This window comes from Xiphophorus maculatus, chromosome 14 (genome assembly GCF_002775205.1).
Source record: "Xiphophorus maculatus strain JP 163 A chromosome 14, X_maculatus-5.0-male, whole genome shotgun sequence".
Taxonomy (NCBI): Eukaryota; Metazoa; Chordata; class Actinopteri; order Cyprinodontiformes; family Poeciliidae; genus Xiphophorus; species Xiphophorus maculatus.
In genome coordinates this window covers 13312867-13333887 of record NC_036456.1, presented here as the reverse complement: position 1 = coordinate 13333887, position 21021 = coordinate 13312867, and the positions used below count along the sequence as shown (strand labels likewise).

The following is a 21021-nucleotide window of genomic DNA, read 5'->3' as shown; positions in this document are numbered from 1 at the left end:
ATTTGACTAAATGCTACAGAAGCCATGCTGTCAGTAATTTTTTATGCATATTATCCAACTGAGAAGAGCTTTTACATGTGAACAATGCAGAAAATAACCAAAAACATATGAAAGTTTCCACAACCTTTGCAGCTCTAAAGTACAATTATCTCATGTTAAAATAGCTTTAAAATAAATTGTAGTGGGCTCAACAACAGTATCCAAATCTAAATTTAGCTATGTGTAATTATTTAACAGGCGTACAGTGTACATTTACAGCACGGTTTGGAGACATTGTTGCAAAGTGCAGACGGCGTGTGAGCCGGCCAGCAGTGCAGAAACAGGATGTGGCCAACTCGTTTCAGAAGCTCTGCACAATGTTCAAACTTTGCATACACTTGTAGAGGGTTCCTGTTATGCAGATGCAATATTTTTAAGAATTGTCCTTAAGTCAGACACTAATTCGATCACTGGCTCAAACAGATTCATGTTGCTCGACTAGCTGTTTGTGCACAACATCAGAGTTGAATCGACACTAGTTTCATGAGCTCTGTTCTCCATTGTACAGCTTCGTTGTTTGCCACAAAACCAGACTCAACAGGATGTACACCATTCAATTTGAAAACTGTCAGTGGGTTTGCAAGGTTTTTTTAATATATCTTTTATGTCCTAAGGCATTTAACTGCACCTGTTCTGCCAACTTGTACTGACAAAAGTCTGCCTTGAAAGAGAAAAAAAAAATCACAAAGACATGTTCTTCTTTCTATAAATATTTGTGCATTTTCATATCTGTGCCTTCCACCACACCTCGCTGCAAGTTTGACTTTAATCTGTGCTTGCACTCCCTCCCCCCAGCCTCCACCCACCTCAAACAGTTTCAGCTAACCTTTTTTTTTTTTTTTCATGTCATGCATCACTCCCCTCAGCTCTTCTTCTGTCCCTCTCATCTGCAGGCATGCAGTGGCATTTTTCAAACACACCCTTACTGACATGTAAGCTAGTCCCGGTCTCACTGCCAGTCTTCGGTCTTTGGCGCCACAAACTTTAGGTTTATCTCTCCCAAGCAACTTTGGTGAGTTTTTTTTCACAGCTTTCTGGTTTCTTGTTTTTTTATCTGCTGAAGTCTATTTTTTTTACATGGTAACTATTGATCTCAAGAGTTTAATTTGTCAAACACGTGTCACTGTACAACTTAAAGCATTTCTACTAAAGCTACTAGTTCTACGGTTTATTTAGAGCATCTTTTTTAATTGTTTTATTACACAATCTCTCATTGTGATCATCTAAAGTTGAATGTTTTGTGCCACAGCACACTGACTGAGGCTGCTCAATTATCACTTTGACAGGAAACCAGCAGCACTGAGAGCGATCTGCTGAGCTTCCTGTCTTTCAAGTCATTGCAGGCGGCGCAAAGTGCAACAGAAATAGTCCTCTTGAGTATGTATAATACTGTTTGCTTTAAATTGTTTGAAATGGGAAGTAGCATTCATCCTGTGCTGATATTGTTTCACAAATAAACAAGTTGGCAATGCAGTGCAGCAAATTAGTTAAATATAAAATGTGGTTTATTAAAGTGATTATATTCATAAACTGAGTAGTAAATTATCCTTTGCTTTTGTAATTTCCCTGTTTTCTACAGGCTGTAAATGTAAACATACAGATGGATTGTCAGATGAGAAGCTCCAGGTTCCCTTGAAACTACCCGGGGGGTTTTTAACGCACACTTCAGCTGAAACAAAGGCATTTGAGATTTTTTCACACTCAACTGAAGGCTTATTTTAAAGGTAAAGTATCTTGAAAAATAACTTTAGAGTTTATTGTCAGAGCTGCACGCATAACATTGACAATCATCAATTGAGGCTCAATATTTGAATTTCATTCCGTTTTAAAGCTCTAATTGTGCGCTATTCAAGAAATAGTTTGGAAACTACTGTATAAGTAGTTTTACATGAGAGGTAGATAAAAACCTGCAATATGACTTCATATACAGAGCTGTGACAATGTATGCGCCCCTCTCCAGACGTCTTCTGCTTTTGTTTCATTGTCACACCTAAACGTCAGTGATTTTCGATTTTATAATCTGTTACAACAGGACTGCCTAAAGTTGAAAAACTAGGGGGAAAAAGCAGCTCCTAATTTTACAAAACTCATGTAAAACATATCTTTGCTGTTGAGCACAACACCAAGATGCATTTTCTTAAAAGTTAAAGACGAGGCAATGCAAAGCAAAAGCTTTGCATTGCCTCGCTTCTATTAGGCAATGCAAAGCTGAGGATCATGTAATTCATGATCCTCAGCTAACAAAAACTTTGGTAAACAGTTTAACAGCATGCATTGTGCCTTGAAGTGGTTGTTTTGCATTTTGGAAGGGAAAGTTTGGGAAAATGTTTTGAACCTTTAACATCGTATTGGCAGTACATCTTTCTTATTACTTCATTTTTAATACATTAATTTATCCGAGAGAAACCAGCCAACTTATACAACGTAAATAATTTTCTTAACCTTCAAACCTCTTCATGTTTGAATTGGTGGGTTATTAACAGGGAAGCAAATAATTATTTACACTGAATCAATACCCTGGTAGTCTGCCTCTAAACCTGCAGGAAGAGAAAAAAACAAAACTGAGTGATCACAATAAAAAACAACATAATCTTTTTTAAAGGCAGGACTGCTACTGCAATCTTTCCTTAATCTAAACAGTTGCCTTTGGTTTCTTCAGCTCCCACTTTAGATTTTATTCATTTCACTTTGATTCTTAAATTGAAATGTAAACATTTTTTGTCAAACCTAATCACTGGAACTTATATGTTTACATCTTTATGTTATATACAGAAAAGCAGTTCGGGTTGCATGTAAAAAAGTTTAACTAACACTTATAGCATAAATTTGACAGTGTTCCTGTACTTTGTAGCTTAACTAGAATATGGATAATGTCCCAGTAACAAACTTTTTTAAAAAATCATAAGGAAGTTTATGCAGCTTAATTTTCATGGTTTTAATTATTTTAAATCTCTTTCCTCTTCTCACCTCAGGAAAATGTCCGGCACCGTGGCGATTCTTTCAGTCCTCCTGTTGGTCCTAATTGTACTGCTGGTTTTCTTCTACAAGAAACTGAACCAGGAGGCAAATAACCAATACACAGTCCGGAACATAATATACAAGAAAGATGGGGTCAGGGACCGGGTGAGGTCCGCAGCACTAGCTGTGGAAACACATCTTGGAATCCAGATGTGGCCTCGCGGACATGATGACGAGGAAGAGATGGAGGAAATTGAGGACGAGGAGGGAGCAGTGGAGTCTGGAGACAGTCAGCACCAGAGTGACGGGAGTGGCACGGATGGAGAGAATGAACAAGAGGAGGATAGTGTGGACCACAGTGGTAGCACAAAGGAGAACGAAGGAGAAAACTCAGATGCAGAAAGTTCAGAAGCAGGGGAGGAAGATAGGCTGCTAGATAATAAACCAGAAGAGAATGAGGAGGTGGGGGATAAGCAGGAGAAAGAGTTAAACGAACAAGGTAAAGCAGAAGCAAGTGGTGGGACTGGATTGTTGATAGACCTAAAGCAGTTCTCTGGAAGTGCTATCTGGTCGGAACAGAAAGAAGATGAGAGTCAGGGCGGTGATGTGACTGTACTGTGAAAACGAGCAGAATTTATAAAGCAGGGAGGTGTGAAAATGGGCTATTTATAAAGAAAAAGATCACAATTTCAAGTAAGCCAGGGAGGAGGTCATACCATTTGAAAATAAAAATCTAATTTAGAAAACAGTGCCAGCACAGCTTCAGCCTCATAATGGTACATCTTTTATCTTCATGCCTTTAGTGTTGACACGTCAGGGGAAAACACAATGGCTGAATGAAGCTGTTATAAATATGCATTTATATGGTTCTTGTAAAGTTTGTGTAAAGTTTCTCATTTTGGACTTTAAAATATTTTTTTTAGGAAACAAAAAGATATATGTCTAGCTTTTCAATGTAAACGGGTTCATAATATTTTCTCAGTAGTGATTGACTCTCTTTGACTATATATATTGTAAAAGAGTAACAACTACTCAAAAGGTGAATATTTCATAGTAAAATAAAGGCTTTTTGTTGCTGTATTCTCTAGAGAGTAACACTTTGAAACAAGGTGTCAATGTGCTCAACTGTCTGTCACATGCTCATGATGTATATGTCGCTAAAAACAAAATAAACTACAAATTTGAATGTTTTTATTTCATAATTGAATTCTTTTTAAATAAACTTTTCAAAATAATTAAAGCTATTGGATTTTTCTTGACCAATCTTTCAAATATACACATTTTCATTCTACTGTAGTGTTCTTTTCATTATTATTTTTAAAAGTTATACTAACTTTAAAAATGTCTTACTTTTTATTTCAGAATATTTTTCTTTTTCTCCATTTGTTTTGGCAAATTCTTAATTTTAGAAAAGTTCTTTTTCAACACATAGATTAATAATGTAATTTTGCAGCCCATTTAAAAAAAAAATAAGTATAAACAAATATTGTGTTTATATGTAGTTATTTTTATTAGTTATTTTCCCCCCCGATAGTATTCTCTGTTCCTGTCTGACATCATAAAAAAGATGTTATAATAAATAGTTTTTCTAACTCAGACGTCATTATCGCTACCTTTATATTACAAAGTTGAAATCGCGTCTACCAATGGGGATGTAGCTCAGTGGTAGAGCGCATGCTTCGCATGTATGAGGTCCCGGGTTCAATCCCCGGCATCTCCACGACTCTCTTTTATTTTCTTTTCTTTTAGCTATGCATAATTTCTTATACTATATATTTAAAAAATATATGTCGCTAGCATAGTATGACACGGACAAATTTGTTTTTGCTACATAGAAACTGATACTTTATATAAATATGACATCAGTTTCTGATTGGTCAGAGAGGCTCTTCCTAGATTCTGATTGGATACTGGGCGTTCTGTAAAGGAAGTGATATTTATTTTTATATGAAGCTATTTTATGGAGGTGTAACAGATTAACTAATAAGCAAATCCTTACTACAATTAAAACGACCTTATTAATTGAGCAAATGTTCTCAGTTCTCACACAATTATATTTCAACATTTCTGCAATTCCTCTTAACGGCGAAGACAATGGTCGTGGAAAATCAGGATGATCTACCGATACATAAACGTGCTTTTCCACAATCACAGTCAGAATATACCTGTGGCTTATTTATATGGGCTGGTGCATTCAGTTTGCGTCTTCCTCTCTCACCCAAACTTGACTGTTCCAAAGAAATGATTTCAGCAGACGTCACTCATCTGCATAGGGAGTAAGATGCAACCATCCTGCGAGCAGGCTCCTCGGAACCTGAAAACCTCTGTGTCTCTTCCAGGGAAAAACACTGGGCCCGCTGACTGCTGCATACATCAGACTACAAACATGGAAGGTACACTTTGCACGGACTGTCATTCCGCAATGTGCGCTTATATCCGCATCCAGAGGACGCGTTTAGGTTGCAAGATGGATGCAAAGCCGCCTTGCACAAGGATGCACGTAGAGGCGGCTGCAGGGCGTCTTTAAATACCCCCACCGCCGCCAACACCTCTCGCGGTTCATTGTCGCTCTTATGCCCAGCTGCTGTTGCGCTTATTTGTGTTTTGTGTCTGCAGGAGTAGGATGTTACTAGCATCCGCCGTGGTGGTATGGGAATGGCTGAACGAGCACGGACGCTGGCGGCCGTACAGCCCGGCTGTATGTCACCACATCGAGGCAGTCATCCGGAGCGACCCGCGGTGTGGTAGCGTGGTCCTCGGCCAAGTGGACTCTCGCCTCTCGCCCTACATCATCGATTTACATTCCATGCACCAATTCCGACAAGACACAGGTGAGAGTCAGAGGAGAGCGACTTTGGGTGGAACAGTGACATGGAAGCGAAAGGCCTTTTCTCATTTCTTCCCATCGTAACGCTCTTGTTTGGATTCTCTGGGGAAATTGTCTTGCATGGATTTGTCCTCTGTTGATTTGATGTCTTGTTGGGTTTGTTTCCATGTGATTTGCATAATCGCACGCGTAAATAGCGTTTTGACTCCACGCATTGCTTTTTATTTAATATTTTCTTTAAAATACCCAGTTAGTATTTACATATGGGGCCCATGTGGGAACGAAATTGTCTGAAGAATGGGCCTCAAATGGGATTACATAACACCTTTGTGTTAATTTCAAACATTTAGCATTTGGCTACATTAAAATATCTCTGAAAAGTTAATGTATTTAATTTTCCATAAGTAAGTCAAACTTAACACCCAGCCGGAAATATTTCAAGGGGTTAAATCCATTATAAAGATTAGAAAAAAGTTGCACAAAAACAGATTTTTGATAAAGAAATATTCTTCTGTAGCCATGTAGCCATTCTTCTTCAAATTCACTATAATACAGACCTCTGCAAGAGACCTCTCCTGCCAACATGCATCACTATTTACAATTAATCTTTGAAGAATTTGAATCTGAGATGTGCCGATTTAAAAGGCCCATGGAAACAAAATCTGAAAGAATCTCATGTTGAAGCTAAATGCAACAGTAAACGAGAGAAATAATATGTCAGATATTTATTTATTAACGATTTCAAAATCTGAAGTTTACATACAGAATCAAGGAAGAAATGTCAAGATGAGGCTGCCATGGCTTTGGGCACTTCTGATAGGAAAACTGACACATTTGAGTTAAGTGGAGGAACGCCTGTGGATGTATTTGGTCTAAAATGAGCAGTGTCATTGTCCACAGTGAAATGTATTCTGTACCAACAAGGACTGAAAGGCCACACGGTGAGAAGGAATTGCTTAAAAAGAAACATAGAAAAGCCAGACTGCAGTTTGCAAATCCACACAGAGACGAAGACAGTGTAAAAGATTCATGAATTGCTGATTGTATCAGATTTCTTCACTAATTATGCTAAATTCAGGTCATAAAATTGTTTGGGATCACATTCTTCACATTGTGATAGGAACAGAACAAGAAAACAGGCTCACAGACACATATGATGGAACTATTTTGTATTTTCAAACATTTCTACCTCACCAGCTCATCCATCTGTAACAAATCAAGGCCTTCAGCTAGTCACAATCCAGAACACTCAGCGTTGTTACCAGGGGCAACATGTTTGCCCAGACTCACAGCAAGTAAATAAAATCCTTGTTGATTTTAGTCAGGGCTACATTCTGCTTGTTCAGTGCAAATAGCAGTGCAGTAAATTGTGTCTACCTCCTGTCATACAACGGCATGCTGTTTGTTTAGTAGTCAGGAGAGATAACATCACTGCATGGACTCTTTTCAAGTGAGGATGTGTGGAGTAGTTATGAGCTGTCAGCATGTTACCTTTAGTTTGAATAATTTGGGAGGAATTCTTGTAAAGAAGAGAAAATAATAAATAATGCTTTGGACAACTTTTTCAGCATTTAACTTTCTTTTTTTTTTTTTTTAAAGAACAATACTCAGAGGGATTTGTGGTATTTTATCACATTTCTCTTGCTGAATCTATCAATATGCAAATAAGAGGAATTTGAGAAAGTTCAGGTATTTACAACCAAGTGAACACATCCACACAGAAAATTTCTTGAATCTATAGGAGGAAGTTGCGCCATTCAGGTCCAATGAAATGCCTTTTGTGGATTTTCTCCTAATTGTGAAAGATTTAACCTTCAAATAATATTTAGCTTTTTGTTTGTTTTTCAAATGTCCACATATTGTTCAATATGTGTTTCTTGAACACATTGAACTTTATGAGGTGATGATCAGCTACAAAGTCTGTATTTTGTGTGAAAATATAAAGACGAATAAAATAATACATTAAAATACCTTCAGAAAACTATTGATCGACACTAAGAGTTTAAAAACATTCCAAGGAAGTTTGGCTCCTTAGAAAGAAAGTGTTAAGAAAGGCTGAGGGTACAACGCTGTGAAATCTGTTCAATGACAACCGTCACTATAATATCAAAGTATAAAATATTACCCTGCTGCAATATTTGGTAGGATAAACATTGCAGGTACCATGGAATCAAGTTATCTTTAAAAATATTATGTGTAGCCAAAGGGACTTTCCATTCTAGCTTCACTAGATATATTTCTTAGCTCAGGTAGAGTTTTGTTGACATTCAGAAGATGGAAAAGACAGACTAGTGAGGAAAAAAGGGTGATAACAATCAATTCAACGAATATATATATGGTGCAACACAGGTAGGGTTCATCCAACCGTGACAAGAAGTAAGAAATTATCTTCCTGACAGATACAGTCCTACTACCTGTGGTGTGATTCTTGCTTCAGGTACCCTTCGACCTGTTCGACGTAGCTTCTACGATCCCACCACAGCACCAGGCCAAGGCTGGTTGTGGGAGTGGGAGAACGACGCTGGCAGTTGGACAGCATACGACACAGAGGTGGGCATCGCCATCCAGGCAGCTCGTGATCGCCAGCAGCCCTGGCTGGACCTGGCGCCGCTGGGGTTTTGCTACCTGATTGACTTTGAAAGCATGACCCAAATCAATGGGCAGACGCAGCGCTGCCGACGGATCCAGAGACGCGCCGATCTGGCATACCCACTGGTGTCTGGACCCTTACCCAGATCCCATCACGCATGGGGACCTGCATCTATGCCCGGCTATGGAGGACTGCTCGGCGTTGACGTTTCCGGTGTAGGCATGGGGATGAGGATGAGCAGCAGTGGGATTGGAAATGGGAGCGCTTACCCAAGCGGGGCACTTCCCGCTTCGGCAATCACTTCTTTGGGACAACCCTGCGCCTGTCAACAGTGTATGTTGGTGCTAAGTCTCAAAGCAGGAACAATGTCGACTGCCCACACTCTGGGCCGAAGACCACCACAGACTAAGCCACCCAGTCCCAAATTAAACAGCTACCCCATCCCAGGAAGCTCTTATTCTCTGACTCTCCCCCGCCCCCCATCGCTGTCATCAAGATCGCTCTCTCCTCACAGGACTTCTGGTTTTGGGGCGACTGGTGGTTACAATGTAACTGGTATGGGAATTCCAGGAGGGATGGGGGTTATTGGTGCTGGTGGCGTTGGCAGTAACACCTTCGGGTTTGGAAGTAGCTTCACACACTCGCTTTCCCTGCTCGGACCAGCTACTGCTGCCCTCTCCATCTCCTCAACTCGTCCCCCACCTCCTCCTCTCCCCCCACCTCCTCCGCCACCTCCTCCACCCTCTACAGCTCCCATGTCTGCCTCCATCCCTCCGCCTCAAACCTCAGCTTCCTCCACCCTCTCCGTCTCCTTTTCGGCCCCCACGCAGCAAAACCCAGCCCCAGTTCTCATCTCCACTGCCGCCTCCACCTGCACGCCGTCGCCTTCTGCCCGTGTTCTCGGTCCAGTGTCTTCATCTGGTGCTGCTGCCTGTGCGGCCCCCTTGCCGCCGCGGTCTAGCCTCGCCGGTCTGAGTCGTCCTGCCCTGCAGCGTATCGCCATGGCTCAGTCGCGAGCACTTATTGCCTCCGGGTGAGTAGGAAAAACGTACAATGCAGTGAGGTTGTGCTATGTACTTAACTTCTTGTTAGATAGATTGTTTTAAGTGTTTTCATATGTTTTCATGCACAATTTGGTTCTTCATGAACAAAATATTTGAGCCTTACTCCCTCAAGGCCAATTTGGTTTCCTTTTGCAGCTGTGTTTCCTAAAAAGTTGACCTGTTTTGTAGGAAATGAAAACATTGCAACATACTTTTAACTGAGAATTGCATACAGTTTAAGTATATTAAATGTCATTTCGTTTTTGATCAAAAAGCAGTTTTGTTTACACAAACACACTGCCAGGAGTGAGTCTAGACAGTAGGAGTGTTTTTGGTGAATTTGTGAATCATGTGTAGCATGGGCTAGCTATCAGTGTCAAGGTATGTTGAGGTGTTGCCAATATTGCAGTTTTACAAATGCCAACATTTCCCACTTTGCTGTTCCTTGGATTTAATGTCGTTTTACAAGATGCCAGATAAAGTGCTGTAGTGACCAACATTTTCTCAGACACTGTTGTTTAGAGCAACACAACCTACCCCCCTGTTACTGTTACTGCGCCCTGCCAGTCAGCTGGCCTTAAAGAAAGCTAATGTATTTTTGGCCTTGCTTAAACCAAAGACAATTTCAGCAGAAAATCAAATATTTACATTCTGGGGTTTAAAAGACACTTAACCTTTTTGTCACTGTCTTTTATCAATTCACACTAAACATTTTCTGTTTTAGGTCAACAAGAATTACCAAAATTATTTCTATTTGGCAAATGCCAGGGAGTAAGAGAGAGAGTTTTTTTTTGTTCACATGCACCAAGATTACGATGCCTTTAAATAATTTGGGCATACCCATGGCTACTTAAGTTTCTGATAGATTAATTTGCAACATTTGAGTGAACTTTAGGCATAGCTACCAATGTAATTTAAGGCAATGTCTCAAACACTCTGCTTTCTTATTGGACATCATGAAAGCATCCTGTAGTAAATGACTGTTTATATCTTTATACAAAGCATGTACATGTATGATTTCGTCTATATACAGTGTGTACTCTATTTAGACAGTACAGTTTTAATATATGCTCAAGAAAACTACTTTGGGAGAAGATCAGGGCGGTGAAATGATTTGTTCTGCAGGTTAGGAAATTGAAAATGAAAGTTATACTTAAACTATTTACCCTCATCGTTTCTGTATCGCTGAATCCCATTTACAACATAAACAAATTCACTGGGATGTTCTTTTATAAAACTCATGAACTGGGAAGTTTCACAAGTTGCAAAAGTATTCAAGATTTTTTTTAAGTAAGCAATACTGATTTAAAAGTAGATTTTTTGTTTCCTGTGAAATGAGTTGCTTGTAACAAGAAGAAACTGTTTCTCAACATTCCTGATAAAATTATTGTATGCAGCCAAATGTAAGCAGAAGATGTACATTTTAAAAGAATGCCAATGAATTATGATCGCAGTACAAACACACTGTATGTAAAAGTATAGTCTATACCCTAGGAATAAAATTGATTGAACGTAGGCATTAAATTAGTATTCACAAAGCAAAATTCTGTTGATGATGTTTTATCATGTTAGTTGTCTGTGTATAAAAATTGAGGGAGCTCAGAGAAACAGCAGATCATGTAAGGAATTACAATTAAAGGGATTCCCTATTAATTAGTCCTTTGTACACGGCGTCTTGCATCAGTGCTCATTGGTATTTGTGAGAGTTTAATCTTTGAGACAAAGTTCAGCAGGCTTGTTCACATCCAGGAGAAAACAATGATGGCCATTCATATTGAAGGAGCTGAGTTTGTACAAGTGGTTTGCTCTCGTTTGAAATGTAAGTGTTCAATAATGAAACCACTCAAAAATGCTTGAATAGAACCAAAGATAATAAAAAGGGTAAACACTAAATATAAAACCAGCATACGGTAAGGTTTGTAAGTCGATAGTTACCCATATTTTGGAATTGTTTTTTGTTTTTTTATCAGAATTGTCTGGCTATCTCATGTGTCTCTCAGGATCAACATTTTTTGTGTAACAAATATTTCTGTACAGCATAAGTTTTCAGTTAAATATAAAAGGAGTGATTTAGGTATGTCTTGATGTTTTTGTTTGAGTTGTATTTATTTCAATGTGCCTGGGCTTGGCTTGTCTGTGGGTTAAGGATTACTATTTACTCCACTTTCCCTATCATTTTACACCAGTAAACAAAAATGTTTTGGACCTATTGATGTGATTTATGTGCAAAAACTCAACTCTGCTAAAGTTCTGAATCTACTCCCAGTCAGTGTGCAAAGGGCATTCCTACAGTACAGTATTATTGATTTTTATTTGTCTGCTTCATCCCTGGACAACAGTTCACTTTACATAACAGTTGTATTATGTTGTATTATTACATAACAGTAAAGTAGAGTTGTGAAGAAAGCTGCACTGAGCAAGAAACATAAATCCATAGAAAAGCAGTGTGTTTAATTATGTTGTTAAAGAATGGATGTGGTTCTGTAGTTCATGTAGAAGGTAAACAATGACAAACAGTGTTCTGACCGTCTGTTTCCACCTGTTTTCCATGTTTTGAGTATGGAAGTATGGGAAAGAACAGTTTGAAAAACAAAAGTTGTGTCATCCATCCACCAATCTATCCATCCATAGTCTGTGATGTTTATAAATGTTTATATTTAAAGCCTGGCCACTGTCGAAATATTGGTCATAAATTCACTGTGAACTTCTAAAATTTAAAATTTAAAAAAGGAATTTAAAACTTTGAAAATTTGAGTTTGGAACAGATGTAAGTTTAAAAATTAGGCTATCTAATGTATTGTCCCAAACGTCCTTTTTCACAGTGTGACTGTGAAAAAGGAATAACCCGACATCTTTGTCATAAGGTGATTTTCAGGTGTGAAGTGAATGATGCCGCTATCGCCAAGTGCCAAAGCCAGGGGGCGCTGGTTAGTTGTCTCACTCTATTGTTACTGTTTTAAATCAATTACCCTGTTTAAGGCTCGTGCTGTTTGGGTTGTTTATGTTGACGTTTCTATTACCTCCATGTAATCTGATTTTAAATATAACCAAATGTTGTCTTTCACTAGAAAATATTTATAAATAATGTACAGCTGCAAAATTAAATGAAAATGGAGGGCAAGGAATAAAATATCCAATTTCATTCGGCATTATTCAGATCCATGTTTTCTGCTCGTGGGTTTCTGCCAAGAAGTTGCCTGAGCTGCGATCAATGACTAAGACACTACCTCATGCCGAGGATCATTTCCATGTGACCAAATCCAACTGTGGCCCAGCACAGTGACCCAACTTCCATAAATCCTGGTATTACCAAAAACAGCCCCGATGACACACCACTTCCACAGCCACAGAGCGGTTAAAAAAAAAAAAAAAACATGCGGCTTAATATTTTTACCTCAGATAATCTGTGAATTTTGTGTCAGGCTCACTGTGTGGTGGCCTGCGACTTTAAACATTGCAGGTGAGAGTGTTTGTCTTCGCAGCAGATGGCCGAACCTGCTGCTGCGGTAAAACCCAGTGGAACGTCACAGATAAAGGGTGATCCCATTACTCCAGTCTTCAGCACTCACCGCTTCTATTTCTCCATTTGTAGAACCTTAGATGGTGAAGTTTTACCCTTTAAACCCATAGTTTGTGTCATTTCTAAGCCTTAGTTGTTGTCAGGATGGTAATACGGATTGTTGGATGTAGGAACATATTTAAGTAGTACTAAATATTCTAATTATTTTATTCTGATTAAATCAAGAGATTAAATTAAACATAAAGTTCAAAGTAACAGTCTCTTTTGGTGGAGCTGGTTTTGAAATGAAAAGGGATTTGTTGACCAAAATGCACATAAATACACCGCCTTACAGAAATATTCATACCCCTGGATCTTTTTCACTTTTTGCTACTTTACAATCATAAATGAGCTTTACTAAGATTTGATTTCTAGACTAGACTGGAAATATTATGTTAACAAATACAAATAAAAATTAAAAAATGTACATAAGATAAACTAAAATATAGTATATGTGCAGATTTCCGTTTTGGACTGAGAAGCACATCCGTCCTCCTTAGGCGTGAATCTTACAAAGTGAAGCATTGTGGGTCACAGGGCTCAAATATAGAAAAGTAACACCAATGACTAAGCGAAAGGAAATTATTTTAGTTATGTCTCTATTTCACAACAGGTTTGCTGTTGACTTGAACTCAATGAAACATATAGCTTTCAAGTTCCATTGTATTTTGCTTTATAGTCAATAGAAAAAAAATACAAAATAATTGTTCTGCAAATACAGTGAACTTGTGAAAATTGAAGTTTTTCAGTGTAAACCTTAAATGGGAATTTAGCGTATTCCATTGTCTAAGTGTTGTCTGCATTTTTACATGGCTTCTTATCTTGTCACTTCTAGGCTGCAAATATACAGAAATTAAACAGTTCATGACAGATTGTGAAAATTAAAAACAACATACACATATTTTAGGTGTATCGCTAAGGATGCTCATTGTTGACCTGATTTAAGGAGATTCTGAACCAAAAATACCATCTTCTCCTTTCTGAAGACATTGATTGCACATTGATTATAGAAAGCATGTGTTATCTTTTAATAGACGGCAAAATGTAGCGCTCGGGAGCAGTGAGGTTGTTTTCTTGTTATTTTACATACTAAACTCATTCCACAAATCACATTTTGATTTCAAAATGTGAGCACAGCTGTTCTATCTATCTATTATGTCTGTGGTTGCCCTTGCTTGCATTGCTTGGAGTTAATTCGAGCAAATGAGCTGAAGAAGATCTTGATTAAATTTATAAGATCGGTGAATTAGCATTGAATGTCTGGTAAAAGATAGCGGTTAAAAACGAACTCCGTTTTAAATGTGGTTTGGTGGAGACAGTAGTGAAATGAAACAGATGGTCTGTAAGTGAATCGTTTAAGTCTGGGGGACGGGGGGTTCTCCAGCGTCACAGGTTATCACAGTGACGAAAGTTGCACCTGTTGCACACACTTTTGCTCTCTCGTTACGTCGGGTCTGACGTTTGTCCATCGTTTGTCCCTCATTGGTTGTTCTGCTCCTACTGCCAGAGTTTATCCCTTCAATTTGAGCTATGAGCTTTGCATCTGTAAAAGCATCTGCTGCCACATACGGCATCTTGTGTTTTGGCATCATCCACTGCTGCAGATGGAGGCTGCCTTAATGCTACAAGATTAGTTCAGGATCAAAGCAAACGTGACTAGGTGACATGCTTTTCCACCTCTTTTTATCTTCCTTTCCTTTCTCTGATTTTCTCGCCTATTCCTTTAATGTTCCCATCATATCTCACATCTTCCTGCCTGACACGAAAATGTTCTTTCTGGGTAACGTAAGGAAGGGGCACAAACTGAAGAAGCCAATAGATGTGTTGTTGGTAAACAGCGTTCAGTGACAGTGTGTAATCAGATTGACCTATACTAGAATTGGAGTTTTTTTCCCAACTCAATGTTACATCAGTTAATTGGATGAAGTCATATTTTTCCTTCAAGTATTCTTCCAGTCAAGGAACAAGGATCTCAAACACACTAGTTTAAGGAATAATTTTATTGTTTTCGGACGTAGATCCGTTTGGACCTGCTTGGAAACCAGTTCTGTGCTTTGAAATCAACCGTTTTAAAATTAGCTCTAGTGTTTTTGATGTGAAGAGTGATAAAATATCCTTGAGTTATGCCAGAAGCATGTTAATGGTTATGAAAAGTGTAGTGAAATGTGCAAACCAAATATGTTGTACAGTATATATAACTTTGATTATGTATCGAAAGTTGACCTTCCAATTCCTGTTTTATGCTTTATGATCAATTCTCTTTGGAAAAACTCAAATGAGTCAATAAAAACAATCAAAAACATAACAATTTGACTTTCATACCTATGATTAATTTATGCACATAAATTAAGACACATAAATTAAGAATTTTTTTAAACATTTCTAACGTTTAATAAAAATCTAAATGCATATTTTCTCTAGCAAGCATTTGACAGATTGCATAAAACTATAGAGGACAGATGGAAGCATAAATTATTACACCCGAAGAAACAGCTACAGAAATTGAGGTACATGTTACTCATTTTATGATTATAGTCTAATATCTATGAGCCCCAGAAATATTTCACATTCAGTCTTCATTTATAGTGGTAAATGTATCTACATCTCTGTTGATTTTGATGTTGAGTGCTGTTGCTTGAGCTTCTATCTGCCAGCCGTTAGGCCGCCTGGCAGAGTGACGTGATAATTCACAGGTAATCCCTCCCGCTGCCAATCGTTGGCCTCTAAACGGAGTTCAATCAACAGATGGGACCAGGTGGCTTAGCCCTTTAAAAGCAGGGAGGAGAAGTAAGGCAGTAGCACACAAGCGGAGGACGAGTGCAGCAGAGACAGAGGTGGTTTACGTGCTGCGTTAAAGAAAGAAAAACAGTCCCACGAGTGGATTTTGTTGTTGGAACATCTCGACTCTTTGGTGCATTGAAGCTAGGACGATGACTGTTATTAAACATGGCAGACCGTAAGTACACACCTCAGACAGGACAGCTGGTGTTCCTCACAGACTGTGTGACACATTGCAGATTTGTGTGGATTTTATACGTCATGTTGAGCAGACGCAGTGAAAGAGATGCTTATGTTGATTTACCATGCTTATGATGTAAATTAAACACAAATCAAAGCTGGTGATTCAGATTTTTTTTTAACTTAAAAGTTTGTCTCACATAAAATTGATAACTGTGATTGGCAAACTTTTAATCTGATGATTAATGTTGCTCAGTTGACGTACATGATTTGTTTTTGGCTTTTATAAAAATAACCAGCAGCATGGTTCATATATTAAGTCCCTTTTAGTAAAATCTCAATCAGCCAAGGGTTTGATCATACTGTTAAGCCATAAGCAGTTTGAAGTGGTAAATCTGGATGAATTATAGGACAGTATGTCGCGTCCTGACGAGGAGCATCTGCTCCTGTCTCCACATGACTCGGCAAAAAGCCTCTTAACCTGGTGACACGTATTGAACCGGAAGCGAGCATATGCTGCAGTCAGCTGCAGCTCTACCTGTTTACATGTGACTCATCAGAATCTGATGGCCCGGCCTTGTGCTGAGCTGACCCGGCCAATTAGTCATGTGGCTTCTGTCTGTGGCAGCTGTGTGTCTGCGGATTAACAGAAGTTTGTGTTTTCCTTGTGTTTCAGAGTGCCAACAGTTCCAGTAAAGAACCTCAATGGATCCAGCCCTGTGCATCCTGCCTTGGCAGGTAAAAATATACAAATGGCCTCATCAAAAACATTAAACTGCTTTGATTAAATAAATAAAAAAAAAAAAAAAGCTTTAGTAGTGGGATATTTATGAAGTGGATGGGCAAGTGGAAAGTTATTGTTAATAAAAACCTGTATGAAGTTCCATATAAAGTTCTGTTTGCTGATGGCCACAAAACACATAGGGGACAAAGCAAATATATGGAAGGAGCTCTGATCAGACGCAACGAAATGGTTTCGCCCAAACTATATTCAGGTATTAAAGTGGCCTAGTCAAAGTCCAGATGTAAAGCCAAATTATAATAAGAGGCAAGATGTGAAATTTGCTGGATTCAGTTGAATCTATCCGGGAAAGACAGTCTTTAGATGTGCAGATCTGGAACATACAACAAAACTATATTGACTCAAGGGAACTAATTACACAATTATTGGAGTTTTAATGGTAAATATATGTAATTTTCCATCCATTTCACAATTATGAACTACTTCTGACAAATAAGACGTACAGATGAAAAGGTTGAAGGTGTCTCACTACTTTTGCAAGGTGCTGTATTTTGAAGGCAGTATAAATATAACCTCGTAATACTTCACAGGTATTACGGGCATCCTGATGAGTGCTGCGGGACTTCCTGTCTGCCTCACACGCCCTCCTAAGCTGGTACTTCATCCCCCACCTGTCAGCAAGAGTGACATCAAACCTGTGCCTGGCTTGAGCCAGAGCTGCCGCAAAACCACAAAGAAGCAAGCTCGGAAAGGTGGGCCTCTTGGCTTGTGCTGCGTTGTTGTTTTTGACTGACAAAACCTATAATAAGCTTGGTCTATCGTTGTTGTTTTCTCACAGGCAAAACACCAGAGGAAGTGGTGAAGCGTTACCTTCACAAAGTCCGAAATCCTCCAGAGGAGGTGAGTTTGCCTTGTGTTAAATATATATTTTTTGTTTTTTTCTGACTTCATGTAGTTTAATTGTTTAAAAGGTAATAGAAGTTTGTCACAATTAGAGTAATGTTTAGGTCAATGACATGTTGAGTTGTTTTTAGGATTGCCCTGAGTTTAGCTCTATATATCTTCTCATTAACTTCCCATCCCTTGTAAAGATAAGCATCCCTACAGCATGATGCAACCAATACCATATTTCATAGAGAGGATGATATATTTTCTCTGACGAGCGCATGTCTGGTGTATCCCCCACACCAAACATGTGCAAACTGTAAAAAGAGAGTAGAGTCCACCTTTTCATTGAATACCCTGAAAAAAATTACTGCAAATAATTCCTTTAAGAAGCCATATAACACTACAAGTAGTAAGTTCACCTTGGTGTAATGAGACCTCTATGTCAATACTGCTGTGCGTTGAGAGCCTCAGAGGTTTTGCCAAACTAACAGCATAATCAGGGAATATAGTTATGAATTCATAAAATACATTGAAATTTGTGATTGTAGAGTCATAATGTCACCAGAAATAATGAAATGGACAAAGATGGATGGATTCATAATACAAACTTGACTCATCTTTCCTCGTCAGGACTGCACCATCTGCATGGAGGCCCTGGCAGGACCTTCGGGCTACAAGGGCCCCGGCGTGGGTGGCATCTCCCGTGCCGAGTCAGTGGGCCGTCTGGCACAGTGTGGTCACCAGTATCACCTCCAGTGTCTTGTTGCCATGTACAACAACGGCAACAAAGACGGCAGCCTGCAGTGCCCCACTTGCAAGACTATCTACGGGGTCAAGACGGGCAATCAGCCCCCAGGCAAAATGGAGTACCATGTCATCCCTCACTCACTGCCGGGACATCCAGACTGCAAAACCATCCGCATAATCTACAACATCCCGCCTGGCATTCAGGTAAGAGTCGGAACATAATTGAAAAGCAGAAATATAAGCAGAAGAGGGATTTTAGTGCTTATTATTTTGGGGATGTTGTGTACTTCAGGGCCCTGAGCACCCAAATCCAGGAAAACCGTTCACAGCACGTGGTTTCCCCAGACACTGTTATCTCCCCGACAGTGAGAAGGGTCGCAAGGTAAATAAACATGTCCTCTTCCTTATGACTTTACTAGCACAATTATTACCCAGTGAGCAAACTTCACTTTTAATTTCCTTGCTCAGGTTCTGAGACTTCTCCTGGTAGCGTGGGACCGCAGGCTCATCTTCTCCGTAGGCACGTCCAGCACAACCGGCGAGTCCGACACAGTGATCTGGAACGAGGTGCACCACAAGACCGAATTCGGCTCCAACCTCACGGGCCATGGGTACCCCGACCCGGGTCACCTGGACAACGTCCTGGAGGAGCTGAGGGCTCAGGGCATCACTGAGGAGGAGTGCCTAACTAGAGACTGAGCGGATAGACGTTTGGAGCACAAACGACCTGATATGAGACTGATGACAGAGCTCTCTGAGCTATTTTCTGACAAATGCAACAGATTGATTGTGAATTAACAGCTGTTCAAAGAAACTTTGCAGGAATGGTTTCAGCTTCTGACGACGGAGGCAGATGTTTTGCTGTTCTGATGCTGAAAACGCATCAAGGCCACAGGGCTCATATAAGCCCACAGTAGATTAAAAACGATCTGTCATTTCTTACTGAGAGGCTTCGTAAGAGAGAAGCATGATGAGAATGTAACTGAGGTTTTTTTTTGGTTTTTGTTTTAGTAATTTTTGACATGTTTACCACTGTTGCTGCTTTGCTGGACTCAGAGAGGAATTTAACTGAAGGTAAATGTTTTTTTTAACGTTTTTGCAGTCTTAGTCAACAAAGCAAAACATTTTAACTTGAGATAAATCAAATGTTTAACAGGATATCTGAGCATGGATATTTGCTGACCTCTAGTGACACTTTTTCAGAACTGCATTCCTTTTTTTGGTCTGATTTATAAATGTATTATGTATTACAAATACTTGATATATGATGTTGGCTACACTAATTCTTGTTTTTATATTTTATTTACCATTTTATTTTATACGTTGTTTCACTGTTTTATTGGCTCGGGCCAACTGTGTTGGTGTACAAAAGACTTTATTTTCTTCATTAACCTCCATTTTCAGGATTTTGTATTTGATAAGCTCACAGATGAACATTCCCTAAACATTTGTTGCTCAAAGTACGAGTGCTTTTAAAAGCATTCTGTGTTTTATTGTTCAGGACTAAAAGATGAAAGCCTTGAATCATTGATTATAGTCCCTCAAGGAGGAGTAAATTCACCAAAAAGCTAGGATTTACATTTTAGAACCATCTGCCTGCCATCAGATTTGCACACTACTTAGCATCAGAAGAAAACAAGATCGTTTGCATCTTATGGTTTTTGTGTGTCTAAGACACAAAAAGACACCAGCCTTTAGTCACACTACAGAATGTGGTCAATGTTTATTATTTTTGTCATGTTCACTTTTTATCATAAGAAGGTGCAAAACGACTATCATGAAGTGGATTCAGTTTTGGCCAAAGTCAGTTTGCATTAAGTGGACTGTTTTACTGTGAGGTATGTTGGAGGTGTGTTGGGTTATACTAATGTGGGTCAACATTTATACTTTATGATACTTTATGTAAGTATGTGTTTTATGTGCAGATTTGAATTAAACTGTTTTCTAAGGGAGCAAACTGAAGTCTGATGTTTACCTTCATTTTGTGCAAATGTGAGTATGCTTAAGGATATCAGGAGTTTAATTGTAAACACTTCCAGAATGGAAGTACTAGATATTCATGGACGAAAGTTGATTTTGTATGTAACCCATTTCTTTGATTTTTTTCCCCTTTGCTTTGGTTCTTCATGCTGTGATGACCCATTTTGAATTTTTGGGCAAAGGTTTTCAGATTTCTATTTAAAATGTCCTGGCACTATAACAAGATTCCATTGGTCTTTGGAAGAGCAATGGCATCATAGATCCTCCATTGTGCCTAACCATGGAGATTAGGTCTTTTTACATGGTATTCATTAAGCCAAAACACACCTGTAGTGTTTATTTACAAAACATTAATCTTAGACCCATGTATGAAAGAGAGGCAAGACCACGGCATTACAGATTATTTTCTATAAAACCCATCTAGTGTTTTGTTCTTCAGAAAATACTAGATGCCCTTTTATTATGCCAACAAAAAGGCATAATGTATTTTTCTCAATTTTATGCATTAAAGCAAACAAAAAGAACATGTTAAATATTTTTTAAGCACTACCCTTGAACACTGGTGTAATAAGATACCAACTGCGAGAAATATTAGCAAATAGTTTTATATTAGTTTATACGCATTCTATTCGCATGGCACCTATACAGGATACAAAATTTGGGGTTGTTCAAAGAGCTCAGAAATATTCT

The 21021-nt window shown here is 38.9% G+C and overlaps 1 protein-coding gene, 1 long non-coding RNA gene and 1 other non-coding gene across 3 annotated transcripts; all 3 read left to right on the top strand.

Annotated features, from left to right (window-relative positions):
- Positions 1-913: 913 nt before the first annotated feature.
- Positions 914-4187, top strand: LOC111610818. Its single transcript, XR_002753789.1, has 4 exons — positions 914-1051; positions 1326-1416; positions 1619-1763; positions 3012-4187. It is a non-coding gene; the product is annotated as an uncharacterized LOC111610818 (long non-coding RNA).
- Positions 4188-4645: 458 nt separating this feature from the next.
- trnaa-cgc lies at positions 4646-4717 on the top strand. The gene has a single exon. It is a non-coding gene; the product is annotated as a tRNA-Ala (tRNA).
- Positions 4718-5211: 494 nt separating this feature from the next.
- On the top strand, positions 5212-20308 carry LOC102230390 (E3 ubiquitin-protein ligase DTX4-like). The gene is made up of 9 exons (XM_014470898.2): positions 5212-5390; positions 5614-5828; positions 8262-9447; positions 16651-16712; positions 17307-17468; positions 17555-17616; positions 18235-18555; positions 18644-18733; positions 18820-20308. The coding sequence occupies exons 2-9, from the start codon at positions 5621-5623 to the stop codon at positions 19048-19050; spliced, it is 2322 nt and encodes a 773-aa protein (XP_014326384.1). The 5' UTR covers positions 5212-5390; positions 5614-5620; the 3' UTR covers positions 19051-20308.
- The last annotated feature ends 713 nt before the right edge of the window (positions 20309-21021 follow it).